This window comes from Myotis lucifugus, unplaced genomic scaffold (assembly GCF_000147115.1).
Source record: "Myotis lucifugus unplaced genomic scaffold, Myoluc2.0 scaffold_97, whole genome shotgun sequence".
NCBI lineage: Eukaryota > Metazoa > Chordata > Mammalia > Chiroptera > Vespertilionidae > Myotis > Myotis lucifugus.
Window position 1 is genome coordinate 2,046,823 of NW_005871145.1, and position 15,203 is coordinate 2,062,025.

General features: G+C 38.2%; 1 protein-coding gene across 1 annotated transcript; it reads left to right on the top strand.

The window, feature by feature from the left end:
* Window positions 1–6,721: 6,721 nt before the first annotated feature.
* LOC102430422 (olfactory receptor 5F1-like) lies at window positions 6,722–7,666 on the top strand. Its single transcript, XM_006092063.1, has one exon. It carries the CDS (start codon window positions 6,722–6,724, stop codon window positions 7,664–7,666), a length of 945 nt encoding a protein of 314 aa, XP_006092125.1.
* The last annotated feature ends 7,537 nt before the right edge of the window (window positions 7,667–15,203 follow it).

A 15,203-nucleotide genomic window follows, 5' to 3' on the forward strand; every position in this document is an offset into this window, starting at 1 on the left:
TACATTATAAAAATATTGAGACTTCTAGTTATTATATTGAAAGTAATTTTATCTTCTTTTTTTTTTTCTTTAGAATCTGAGACTACTTATTAAACACTTCCTTATGAATGTACATTATTTTGCCCCTTGATATGGTATCTTTATTGCTTTCTGGTTTTTAAATTTTACAGTTTTCTATTTCATTTTAATGAATATTTCCTAAATATGTAGATATCAATCAATGCTTTGTTTTATTCAATGTGTTCTGAATAATTTATGTATTAAAATGAATTAAAGAAGTGTGAAATACATGCCTTTAAGGTTTTTTTGGTCAATTTTTTCATTAGTGATTAAGTAAGACCAAATAACTTCAGAACCTGTCAATGCTACAAAGTTGGAAAAGTTAGTCAACAAGATGAAAGGACTCAAAGAAACAATATTCTACAATTGCATACATCCAAATAAATAAGCAATAAAACATGTCATGAATAGATGGATTCCTCCATTAAATATTTGCATATACTGGTACTGCCCAGGAAAGGGTTAACTCAATCAGCCTGGGCTGCCTAAACTGTGCATATTCCAGGGTCTTCAGGATGGACCTTGACTGGCTCCTGAGAGAACCTCTGAAACCTTGGGATATCCTACCTGATAAGAGCATCTTTGTGTCCTGGTGCCCACAGGTAACAGTTTATGCTAATGATGTGATTCATGGTGAATGCCTGTTTTATATTCCTGGGCTTTGGCCAGTGGTCGGCAAACAAGGGGCCAAAGAGCCGCATGTGGCTCACAAGCCGCAGTTTGCCAACCACTGGACTAGACCATATCAGTTTAAACTCAGGGTGGCAGGGAGAGTTATGCAAGCCCTCCATGTCCATGTACTGACCCTCAATAAAACCCTGGACACCAAATCTTGATTAAGCATTTCTGGTTGGTGGTACTTCATCCAAGTTATCAGACAGCACTCCTGGGAGCATTAAGTTCTGTCTGTGTGATTGTACTGAGACTGGTTTCTAACTGACAGTGCCCTACACATCTTTTTCCTTTGCTAATTTTAATCTATTTTTTAGCTGCAATAAACCATAACCATACATATAAAGGCCCTTCTGGCAGCAAGCAATCAATTTAATGTATCCTATTCAGGTTTGGGGAAATGCCATCAGCCTTTCCCAGATTCAGCCCTGCTGTCATGCTGGAATTGGCTTCCAGGTTTTTTCTATCACACCAACACACATCACCCCCAACCCAGCCACGGGTCCCACAGAGCTGCACAACCTCAGCCTTGGCTGGGAGCTGCACTCTGGACTGAGTCATGCCCGAAGTCTCCAGGTTGCTGGCCCCTCCCAGCCCATGATGTCAGATCCTGTGGGCTCAGGCTGCTGAAGCTGCACTGAGCACAAGGAAGCAGGCTCCTGCCTAGGGGTTTGAGCCAGGACTGGCAATGCCAGAGATGGTGGAAGGCTGAGATAAGAAAATGAGCCAGGACAGGAGAGAGAGAGGCAAATGAGTGATAAAACCCCCAGCTTAGGGAGGCAAGGTTTTACCTCACCATAAGCCAGTCCGGGTGTTCTCCCTTCCCATTGCAGGCCAGACATGGACTGAACAGCAGGTTGGAAGGAGACCAGCAGTAAAGTAATGCTTTCCAAGCTTCAATCCTCCTGGTCTTCTTGTCCCATCTGGGTTGCCATATGTTACAGGATAGGAGAGGGGCTCATCTTCCTTGGTTGCTTGTAGAAGTGGGTTCTTGGTACTGCTAAAATAAGCATTTCTGAAGGCCTCCACGGGAGGATGAAGTTTAGTGGAAAGCTTTTTTTCCGTGGAATTTTACTACTGGGTTTCCAAAGCATTTCCCTTAGTCCAGTCATAAAAGAAGTATAGCCGGGGCTTCAGTAGAGCTAAACTCAGAGTCAGTGTCCAGAGTTTCCTTTCCATGTTGGAGCTGGGTACAGTCCAGCATCAAGACAGCTTAATTTCTGTTTCCCCGCTTAGTCCATTAGTCCATTGCGTGGGGTCCAGAGGGCCACATGGCTATGGAGGAAAAACAGGCAGGAGCAAAATGAGAGTCCCAGGAGCCAAGAGAAACCAAGAGCAGAGAACAAGAGAGCAGATTTCTTTCTTTCTTTCTTTTTTTTAAAAATTGATTTCAGAAAGGAAAGGAGAGGGGGAGAAATGGAAACATCAATGATGAGAGAGAATCATTGATTGGCTACCTCCTGCACAGTCCCTACTGGGGATTGAGCCCGAAATCTGGACTGGGAATCAAACTGTGACCTCTTGGTTCATAAGTCAACACTCAACTGTTGAGCCACACCAGCCGGGCAAGAGAGAGCACATTTCTTTGTTTAGGTGATTATTATTCCCAATCTTCTCCGCTTGCAATGGCCATGCCCATTCTGGCCAACGATCTCTGTTCCCAGGTGTAATTAACAGGCAAGTATCTTTCCTATGTCACTTAACTTTATTGAGGATGTGTCTGTCTTTTCTTTCCCCTTCCCCCAGCGTTTTGCGAAGGATAGGCTGGTGATTCCCTGGGGAGTGAAAAGTTGCCCATTCCTGGTGAAGTTACCCAAATGACATGCTTATAATGTCTGTCTCTCTCTTTTTTTTTTTTTTTTGCTCCTATTCTATTATCAATGACTGGTTAATTACAATGGTATCAGTTTATGCTCTAAAAATTTTGTTAGCTAATTAAAAAGAAGAAAAATATAAACAAGTAACTGAAAATGACAATTCTATTATTAACATGTCCTATTAATACAATTGAGTGGGTTTGTATAATCCAGCATTTCATTCTACCTTTCATGTTGTAGTCTTTTAAAAATATTTAAATTACATAGTATACAATATTCTTGCCTAATATTTCCAAGATATGTGGAAATGATAATCAACAAAAGAATGAGTATCTTTGTCAGGTAAATCAAGATTAACTAAGATATTTGGCACCTTTACAATTATAGTTTCTAACTCCATTTTACATAGAGTTTCTTTTGGTAATAATGGAGTAAGTGCAATGTGAAAATGTAGAAATTACCCTGCATGTCATAACTGTAAAGTCCCTTTGTTCGATACCAATCAAGAGACTACAATTGCCAGAACACTACAGTTGATCTCTTATGTACTTTCTGTGAAAGTCAATTATCTGCATTACCTCATGAGATAATGAAAGGAAAAGTTTACACAGATGTCAATCAGGGAATAATTTTTAATAGCACGATGATGAGATTCTCACATCTAGTTTTTTATTGAACTTATTGGGGTGACATTGGTTAATAAAATTAGATAGGTTTCAGGTGTACACTTTTATAATATATCATCTGTGCATTGTAGCATATGTTCACCACCCCAGGTCAAGTCTCCTTCCACCATCATTTATCCCCACTTTACCCTCTTCTATCTCCCCCACCAACCCCATGCAGTATATTTTATAATGTTACATACAGATCTTTCTTTAGAAGCACAAGAACCTGCTGTGATGTTTGGAAGATTGGATTTACTAGAACACACATATATGAATATATGTGTGTGCATATAGTATATGTGTATAAATGAATTCTATATATACACATATGTATATGTATATCTATAATAATAAAAGCGTAATATGGTAATTAGACTTGATGTCCTCCTGGACGACCTTCCGGACAAAGCTGTGGCGGGTGGCAGCCAAGGCAGAGACAGCCGCCGTGCTTGCGGGAGGCCTAGCCCCTTGCACAAATTTTGTGCATTGGGCCTCTAGTTATATATATACATATATATATTATAGATTTAAAATCTTCTAAGTAACTGAGATAAAATGAAATTAGAAAATTAGGTAGCTGGCATTAATGCTTTTGTTGAAGACTGTGCTCAGGTCAATTATTGCACTTCCTAAGAATTTGTCCATTGGAAAGTCATTTATTTATTTTTTATTTTTATTGTTGCGAGTATTACATATGTTTCCCCTTCTCCCCCATTGACCTCTCCTAGCCTGCACCCTCCCTCACAGCAGACCTTCACCCCTCTATTGTCTGTGTCCCTGGATTATGCATATCTACACTAATAAAAGAGAAACATGGTAATTAGCGTACAACCCCTACCCTTCCCATTGGCTAATCAGCATATCCTTATGCAAATCAACTGTCAGCCAAGATGGCGGCCGGCAGCCATGCACTGAAGCGAACAGGGAGGCTTGCTTGCTCCAGTGACTGCGGACTCCAACGTTCCCCGCCAAACTTGCCGGCCTCTCAGCTGCAACTCTAAGCAACTATGTACTATGTTGCAAATAAGAAGCTAAACAAAACCCCAGAAACCAGCTGGACTGAAAGCCAGCCGGACCGCAACATTGTATCGATGTTTTCAGCAGCGAGGCCTCAGAGATAAAGCTGGCCCAGAATAAAAAAAAAAAAAAAAAAAGAAAACAAGGAGCGGTTGGGAACTTCAGTCACTAGCCAACCGGAAAACAGCCCTCAGCCCCTCACCCAGACTGGCCAGGCACCCCAGTGGGGACCCCCACCCTGATCCAGGACACCTTTCAGGGCAAACCAGCCAGCCCCTACCCATGCACCAGGCCTCTATTCTATATAGTAAAAGGGTAATATGCCTCCCAGCACCGGGATCAGCGGAGCAGCGAGGCTCCCGGCACCGGGATCAGCGTGACAGGGGGCAGCGCACAAACCCCCGATCACCCTGTGGCTCTGTGTGTGACAGGGGGCGGGGCCGCAACCCCCCTGATTGGCCCTGCTCTGTGAGTGACAGGTGGCGGCGCCCCAACCCCCTGATCGGCCCTGCTCTGTGCGTGACAGGGGGTGGCGCCACAACCTCCCCATCGACCCTGCCTTGAGTGTGACAGGGGGCGGTGCCCCAACCCCCCAATCAGCCCTACCCTGAGCGTGACTGAGGGTGGCATCGCAACCTCCCGATCCACCTTGCTCTGTGCATGACAGGGGGCAGCGCCCCAACTCCCCAATCGGCCCTGCTCTGAGCCTGACCAGGGGCTACACTTAGGGATTGGGCCTGCCCTCTGCCACCGAGGAGCAGGCCTAAGCCAGCAGGTCGTTATTTCCCGAGGGGTCCCAGACTGCGAGAAGGCACAGGCCGGGCTGGGGGACCCCCATCCCCACCCCCCCGAGTGCACAAATTTTTGTGCACCGAGCCTCTAGTATGTATATAAGTTCCTTGATTGATGGAAGTAATTTAATAGCTTGAAGTCATTTGCAAAATGTGTAAAATAATAATGCCTCCCTCAAAGACTGGTGTGAAAATTAATTAAGAATTTAAGTGGAAGCGTGTAATATAGAACTCAAAGCATTCTAAATTCTCTCTGCCAATAAACTCTCCATGCATATGGACACACAATGTGCTTTATTCAACCCGGTTTTACTTGTGTATTTACATCTAGAAAATCTGTGTTATCATCCCCTTCTAGGATGAGAATCACAAACAATAATTACAATAAACCAACACAATTCTAAAATCATAAAAAAGGAATCCCATTCTCTTAGTCATTGTCCTATTTGATCAGGGCATATTTAAAACACAACCATACAATGTATTTAGTTAGTTCCTCCTTCACATTAATTTCAAGGGTAGCGTTGGACTGAAGTTTCAACTGACTCAAAGGAAGGGTACATCTCTCCCACAAACACACACTGGAGTAAAGGGAAGAATAATAATTTGGTAGTTGGCTATGACCCTTTTGAAATAGGCTAAAAATATAAAGAGACAGGCAATGTAAATAGCATTTTTTTTTTTACTTTGAGAAAGGACTTTAAGGAAATACAGAGATCAAGAACCATTTATGATGCAATATTTAATTCTATATGACTGCATATGATTATATTTTCTTTTGAGACAAAGTTTCTGCCTTTTGAGGATTAACTCCACAGTTAAACCCCATAATATAGTCCCCATGGTCACCCAATTCTCTTCCAGGAAAACAAAATAAAAGTGCAGCAACATGTATTCATTCAGAAGGACTCTAACATTTTTACCAAAATGTAATTCAAATATTCACCACATTTCATTTCATTTACAATGTGATCTTTTTCTTTTTTACTTTTAAGCTCTAACTGAGAACCCCTAATAAAAAAAGAAAATAATAGTCTACAGGAGTAAGACGCGGTGGGAGGAAGCTCATGAGGATTTGATGCTGCTATTCACTACAGGGACAGGTACTGTGTATGCAACTACCTGATATTAATGATAGTGTACTTTTCATAGCAAACAATCATTTGATTCATTTTAAAAACACTACCAAATCAGTCTTTAATATACAATAGATGTCAAGATATTGGTTATTTGAAATGTCACCATTTTTTATACTTGGGGTACACAAGAAATTTCTGGGAGGCAATGTGTGAATTTTGGAGTTGAGAAAAAAATGGATTTGTGTTAATTGCGCATACATATCGTTCAGAGACTGGGAGAGACTAAGGCAGGAACATTGGTATCTTTTGCACTTTGTATGTGGTCTGGGAGAGAACAACATCTGTTGCATTTGAAGAAACTTAGTGGAGGATGTGAATTGAGAGCAGTTATTTGAGATTTAATAAAGTCAATTGCTTCATATATTCAAATGTTTCTCCATTTCTACACTAATTCTTCTCATTCTTCAGTAACTCTGTTAACTATGCTATATTAGCCAAGGGTGTTTTTTTTCCCCCATATGTGAATAAGGTCATTAATATTTCCACTATTTCCTGTAACCTTTAGATAAGGAAATATCTACTCCTGATATAAGTTAAGCAAACTATATTTCTTACAAATGACCAAAACAAATTATACTTTGGTGACCGAGTTCATCCTGCTGGGATTAACAGAAACTCTGGAGCTGCAGATTATCTTCTTTGTGCTCTTTTTTGTCATTTACACACTGACAGTTTGCGGGAATGTGGGGATGATCCTCTTAATCAAGATTGATTCCAGACTCCACACACCCATGTATTTCTTCCTGGCTAACCTGTCCTTTGTGGACGTTTGTTGTACCTCGAACACCACCCCAAAGATGCTGGTGGATTTATTGTCAGAGAAGAAAACCATCTCCTTTGCTGGCTGCTTTCTGCAGCTGTACTTCTTTATCGCCTTGGCCACAACTGAATGCATCCTCTTTGGCTTAATGGCCTACGACCGGTATGTGGCCATATGCAACCCTCTCCTGTACCCCTTGGTCATGACCAGGACAGTCTGCCTGAAAATGGCAGCAGGGGCTTTTGCAGCGGGACTCTTGAACTCCATGGTGAACACAAGTTATGTAAGCAGCCTGCCATTCTGCAGTTCCAATGTCATCCAGCACTTCTTCTGTGACAGCCCTCCGCTCTTTAAGCTCTCGTGTTCTGACACACGCCTGAATGAAAGCATCTTTTCCACTTTTGCTGGAGTGAATCTGGTGGGGGTTTTGCTGGTCATCCTCACCTCTTACTGCTACATTCTCTATTCCATCTTTCGTATGCATTCAGGGGAGGGCAGGCACAAAGCTTTCTCAACGTGTGCCTCTCACCTGACAGCTATATTTCTGTTCTATTCTACCTCCATCTATACTTATCTGAGACCGACATCCAGCTACTCCCTGGGTCAGGACAAAGTGGTTTCTGTTTTCTACACTGCAGTGATCCCCATGTTGAACCCTCTAGTCTACAGTCTCAGGAATAAGGATGTAAAGAAGGCTTTGTATAGTGTAATGACCAGGAAAAGGATCCCTGTATTTTTGTGATTGTTGAGTGAATTTATCAAATCTGGCAGAGTATTTAATAAACTTGCAAAGCCTGTTCAAGCCTACAGTTTTTTATTAGAATATTTTCTAAGTAATTATGTTCTGTATTATTCATGTAACTTGTATAAGATCATGAAACTTTCATTTAACCATTTTGTACCTTCACAGGCAACCTAAAAATAAGATTTATTTGTAATAAAACTTATCTAGGGAAAGAAAGGTATTGAGTATTTAGAAACAAAAGTCACAATATAACATAAAAATAGAAAGAGACATTCCAAATATTTTTTCTTTAACTTAAAAAATTAAAGTGTTAAATATTGAGACTTTTAATTATTATATTGAGTGTGATTCTATCATTCTTGTTTATTTAAATCTGAGAATATGTATCAAACCCTCTGTTATGAATGTAAATTGTGTTGCCTTTTGCTGTACTATCTCTATTGCTTTCTGGTTTCTAATTTTCCAGTCTTTTATTTCATTTGAATGTTGAATGTTACCACATTCCCTAAATACATAGATATCAATCAATGTTTTGCTTTACTCAATGTTTTTTGAGTGATTAATTTATTAAAATTAATGAAAGAAGTTTGAAATGTATACCTTTGGGGTTTATTTTGGTCAATATTTTCATTAGTGATTAAGTAAGTCCAAATAGAGACTAATTTCAAAACCTGTGAATGTCACAAAGTTAAAAAAAAGTCAACCAACAAGTTGTATGGACTCAAAGAATCAATATTCAACAACTGCATAGATGCAAATAAACAACCCAAAACCATGATATTATTAACAGATGGAGACTGCACTATATATGTGCATATACTGATACTGTGCAGGAAAGGTTAACTCAATGAGCCTGGGCTACCAAAACTGTGCCTATTCCAAGGTCTTCAGGATGGACCTTCACTGTCTACTGAGAGAACCTCTGAAATCTTGGAATATCCTGCCTGATAAGAGCATCTTTGTATCCTGGGGCCCACAGCTAACAGTTTATGCTAATGATGTGACTCATGGTGAATGCCTGTTTTTGTATTCCAGGGCTTTGGGTTGGGCTGTATTAGTTTGATCAGGGTGGAGCAGTTGAAGACTAAGTAACCAAGAACTGTTATGTGAGCCCTCCATGTCTATGTACTGACCCTCAGGAAAGCCCTGAACACCAGATCTTGATTAAGCATTTCTGGTTGGTGATACCTCATCCTAAAAAATAAGGCTTATTTGTCATAAAACCTTCATCACCAACCAGGAATGCTCAGAGAATTCAGTTCTGTCTGTGATTCTATTGGGACATAAGTCATGGAAGCTTATGCCTGGTTTCTCTTGGACACTGCCCTACACATCTCTTTCCTTTGCCAATTTTAATCTATTTCTTAACTGTAATACAATATAACCATACATATAAGGGCTCTTCTGAATTTTGTGAGCCCTGGTCAATCATTGAAGCTGATGGTGGTCTTGGGAATCTCGAACACAAGCACAAAGTTAAAAAATTTTTCCCTAGTATTTTTGTTTTAATTTTTTATTATTGTATTATGTAAAACATAAATTTCAGTTAATTCAAGGAATATAAAGTAAATATGTGAATCAGAAAACAAAGTAAGTGAGCACAAATAAACTCATCTCCCAAAATAAATTTTTTAAAAATCATTATTGCTATAACTGAAAGTTCTCTGTGATCATTCCATTACCCTGCATCCCTGACAGTGATAACCGCTCTTCTGTATTTTTCATTCTTCCCTAGTTTAACTTTTAAAAATTAATTTATCTGTATTCCTAAAACCGTATTTTTAAAACCTATTTTTTAATGTTAGGAATGTATCATACACAGTTTACCTTCTGTATTGCTTGTGTTTTTCTTCAATATTGTGTTTCTAACATTCTACTGTATTCATATGTATTCCTGCACTCTTTAATTTCACAATTTTGTAGTATTCTCTTCCTTTAATGTGTCATAATTAAATTGTTATCTTCTATTATGACCAATGGTGATATGAATGTTACTTTCCATGTCACTCAATGCACAACTACAAGAATTCATCAGGTGCATCTTAGGATGTGGCATTACTTGTATACATATACATATGTTCAACTTTAAAATATAACGAACTGTTTTCTCAATTTCTTGTTTATATTTATACCCTCAACAATAGCACAGAAGACCTCAGGTTCCATTTCCTTGTAACACTTGTTATAGTCAGAAATTTAACTTCTTTTTTCCAAGATAGTGTGGATGACAGATATTTAAATCCTTAGCACATGTGAGATTTTTATTTTTTGCCAATGTATTAGGTAGAGATCTTTTCTTCATTGAATGAAAACAGCTGATTTTCCACCACTGCCTATTTTTTTAATATGTGTCCTCCATTCATCCTGAATGACACCGTATAATATATGTTAAATTTTCATTAATGTGTTGACAATCTCTACACTCTATTCATTACTCAAACTTACACTTTCTTCATTGGTAGCCTTTCCTTCATATAATGACATTAATAACTCCTACATCTTTTTCATGTTTTGTTCTGGGTTAAACCACATAATTCCCAATTACTATGTTCAGATGTGAAAGTTGGACAGTGAAGAAGGCTGAAAAAAAATATTCATTTGAAATATGGCTTTGGAGGAGAGCTCTATGGGTACCCTGGGCCTCCAGGAAGATGAACAAGTGGATCTTAAATCAATTAAGCCTGAAACATTCTGGAGACAAAATGACAAAACTGAGGCTGTCCTACTGCAGGCCCATTGGGAGAAGGCAGGATTCTTGAGAAAAGAAAATAATACTGGAAACTATAGAAGGCAGTGGAAAAAGAGGAATACCAAATATGACAGGGATTCATTCCACAAAGAAAGCCATAGGCATGAATCTCCATTGAGCAGGGCTATTGAGGCTAGGACTGCATGGACACCACTCATTCATAGGATTCCCAGAAGTTAGAGCAGACACAACAGCATGTAAGAACAATTCCACAAAAATGTTACCCTCAGTTTTTCACCTTTAAAACATTAATAAAGCTGTGTATATAACTGTGTTGTATTTACAGACCAGTTTTGTAAAACATATCTTTGAAATTTGGAGTCATCCTCATAAACATAGTGTAACTATTTGTGTTATTTATTAAAAATATTTTAATGATGTTTTATAATCTCCATAAGTTATGAGTTTTTATTGCTAGATCTATTTTCCTGAGGACCTTGTATATGATTACTGTTAACTTTTTAAACATTGAATTCTAAATATTTTCTGCAGTGATGAAAAAATGCAACTAATTTTCATCTTATATTTGGCAATCCAGACAAGCTATTTTATTAATTCTCATAATTTTTATTTTACTCCTTTACATGAGTTTATTCCTTATAGTTTAAAATTTTTATTTTGTTTTTCTTTCCTCCTGTAGCTGCTCCCTCCATTGATTTTCTACCAACAATTAGCAATATTAGACATCATTGTCTTACATAATCTTAAAGTAAATATCTCTAACCTTTCTTAGTCTTAAATACAAATTGAAATTATTTGGTTTACCCTGTTTCATTATTGACATAAAGAAACATAGAAAAAACATTTTCAATGATAAATTTTTAGAACAAAAATTCAAGCAACGAGGTCAGAAACTTTAAACATTAAATTGCAAAAAATGACCTAACATTAAAAGTGATTGTTCACTATCCTCAAATTTGTAATGCTAATATCATCACGTTTTGAGACAGACTCACCATTCAAAGTGAATGCCCAATGGGCCTCATTATAAAAAATCTTTGGAGAATGTTTTTAGCTTAAATTAAAAGAGAGTACAGAACAATTGTTAATGAAGGGATAAGTACCATAAACAATGATTATCTTAGAGAAAATTAATGAATACATGACAAAGATATGAAGATTCTCCCTAACTTCTTTTACTTTAATGTAATTAATCCCTTTGAAAATTGAAAATTCCTTCCTTTTATGTTGGGAAAAATATATGGCTCAGCATCAGAATATTTCTTAATTATGCTATTTCTTATTGAATCTCAAGAGAACTCGTAGACATTACAGTTAATTCATCAACATATTATTCATATTACTCATTTTTCTGTATAAAAAAGCAACCCACATGTGCATTTAGAAATGATGAAATAAAAAACCCACTTATCATATATTTTTATTTATTATTTCTTACATGCATTTTCTTTATTACCTTAAATAAACTTACTCAAGTAACATATTAACATCCTGAAGTCAATCCTTAGATAAATCCTATATAATAAAAGCCTAATATGCTGTGTCCAATCGTCCAGTCGTCCATTCAACCAATCAAAGCACAATATGCTAATGATATACTAAGGCTGCTCAACCACTCACTATGATGTGCACTGACCACCAGGGGGCAGATAGTTGACCAGTCGTTATGATGTACACTGACCACCAGGAGGCAGATAGTCAACCGGTCAGCCAGTAGCTATCACATGCACTGATCACCAGGGGGAAGACGCTCCGACTGGTAGGTTAGCTTGCTGCTGGGGTCTGGCTGTTCAGGACTGAGTAGGATGGGCTAGACATGCCCTGGAGCCCTCCCGCAGTCCCTCCCCAGCTGGCCAATCTCCCGCATCCCTCCCCGGCCCCTATTGTGCACCAGTGGGGACCCTCGGCCTGGCCTGTGCCCTCTCGCAATCCAAGACCCCTCAAGGGATATTGGAGAGCTGGTTTCGGCCCAGTCCTGCAGGCCAGGCCGAGGAACCCCACTGGTGCATGAATTCGTGCACTGGGCCCCTAGTAATATACATAAAAATGTTCACAATGTAAAAAGTAATGAATAATAAAATCATATAATTTTGAAACTGGATTAAAATTTTTAATTTAAATTTTAAAACATAATTAAATATATTTGTTTATTCATTCATTTACCCACAAATATTAATTAAATGCCTAAAATATGACAGTCACTGTTCTATTAACTTGGTCAATAATTGTAAAAGTTTGTACTCCAACATTTTCATTAGTTATTTAAAATGAAGAAAAATATAAACAAGTAACTGAAAATTTCTATTCTATTATTAATATGTCCTGTTAATGTAGCTGAGCAGAGTTTTATAAGTAAGCACTATATTCTACCTTTCACATTATCGTCTCTATAGCAATATTTTTTCTGACATATCTCCTGGGGCAAGAGAAACAAAAGAAAAAAATAAACAAATGGAACTTCAACAAATTAGAAAAGTTTCTGTACAGGAAAGGAAATCATCAACAAAATGAAGACAACCCACTGAATGGAAGAGAAGAACATATTCGCCAATATATATGATAAGGGGTTAATATACAAAATTTATAAAGAACTTATACAACTCAACACCAAAATTCAATCAATCCAATTAAAAAATGGGTAAAGGCACTGAATAGTCACTTCTTCAAAGAGGACATACAAATGGCCAATAGAAATATGAAAATATGCTCAGTATCACTAATCATCAAAGAAATGCAAATTAAAACCACAATGAGATATCACCTCACACCTGTCAAAATGGCTATCCTATATAATAAAAGCCTAATATGCTAAGTGTCTGGTCATTGGTCTTCTATTCAATCAATCAAAGCATAATATGCTAATGATATGTTAAGGCCATTCAACTGCTCACTATGACATGCACTCACCACCAGGGAGCAGACACTGTAACCAGTAGGTTAGCTTGCTTCTGGGATCCAGCCAATCAGGACTGAGTGAGTTGGGCCAGACACACCCTGGAGCCCTCCCACAGCCCCTCCCTGGCTGGCCAACCTCCTGTGTCCCTCCCTGGCCCCGACCATTCACCAGGGGGTCCCTCAGCCTGGTTTGTTCCCTCTCAAAATATGGGATCCCTCAGGGGATGTTGGAGAGCTGGTTTTGGCTCAGTCCCACTCAATGCAGGAGCTGCCCCTTGGTGGTCAGTGCACTCCCACAGGGGGAGCACCACTCAGCCAGATGCCAGGCTCCCGGACTGCGAGAGGGCGTAGGCCGGGCTGAGGGACCATCCCCCGAGTGCACGAATTTCGTGCACCAGGCTTCTTGTAATAAATAAATAAACAAACAAACAACAAGTGTTGGTGAAGATGTGGAGAAAAGGAAACCCTGTGCAATGCTGGTGGGAATGCAGATTGGTGCAGCCCCTGTGAAAAACAGTCTGGAGTTACCTCAAAAAATTAAAAATGGAACTGCCTGATGACCCAGTGATTCCACTTCTGGGAATTTATCCAAAAACCCAAGACACTAATTTGAAAGAATATATACACCCCTATGTTCATTGTAGTCAAGATTTACAATAGCCAAGATTTAAAAGCAGCCAAGTGTCCATCAGTAGATGAGTGGATAAAACAGTTACATTTACACGTGGAATACTACACAGCCATAAAATGGGATAAAATTTTACCCTTTGTGATAGCGTGTATGGACCTGGATAACATTATGCTAAGTGAAATAAGCCAGTCAGAGAAAGATAAGTACATATGGTTCCACTCATGTGTGGAATTTAATGAACAAATTGAACTAACAAGCAAAATAGAGACAGACTCATAGAGAGCTAGCAGAGAGCTCTAGTTGGGGGGGGCGGAGGTTGGGGGAGGGAGGGAATTGAGCAATCATGGACATGGACTACAGTGTGATGATTGGAGGGGAGGATAGAGGTGAAAGAAGGTATGGAGGATAGTGATGAAAAAATAAAGAAATAAAGTAAAATAAAGAAAAAAAGAAAAATAAATAAAAGACTCATTGTAACTCCCCCCAAAATATTTAACAATCTTACTTAACAAAATCAAGATATGTGGAAATCTGAATCAACAAAAAAATGTATCTTTGTCAGGTAAGTCAATAATTAACAAAGATATCTAGCTCATTTACAATTATGCTTTCTAACTCCATTTTACGTAGTTTTTTTGTAATAATGGAGTATGTAAAAATATAGAACTTACCCTACATCTCATAAACTGTAAAGTCCCTTTAATTAATACTGAAAAAAACTACAATTGTCAGAACTAGAATTTATCTCTTATGCAACTTCTGTGATGTCAATATCTGCATTACCTCATAAGATAATCAGAAGAAAAAGACATATAGATGGAAAGATACATAGATGGATAGATAGAAATTTGCACAGTTGTCAATCAGATTGTAATTTTTAATGGCACAATGATGGGATTTTTACAAGTCAACTTTTTAGCAGTATCTTTCATGTTACAGATCTTTCTGTTGAAGCATAAGATTCCACTTGCTCCAATGATTAGAAGATGTAATTTCCTAGAAGATACACACACACAAAAAAACCACATCTATACACATTTATATACATATATTCATATATATGTGTGCATATGTTTGTATACATATACATATATGTATTCTTCTAAGTAACTGAGATGAAACTAGACAGGAAAATTAGGCAGCTGGTTATTAATGCTTTCTGTTGAAAAACAACTCAATTCTCCTACTTTCTAAGATTTTATCTATCGCAAAGTCATTTAATAGCTCGAAGTCATGCTTTATTCATCTCTAAAATGTTTTAAATAATAATGCCTCCCTCAGAAACTGGTGTATAAAAT

What these genes read in the sequence shown, in the direction of transcription:
- LOC102430422 (XM_006092063.1), top strand. Translation starts at nt 6,722, where the DNA reads ATGACCAAAACAAATTATACTTTGGTGACCGAGTTCATCCTGCTGGGA.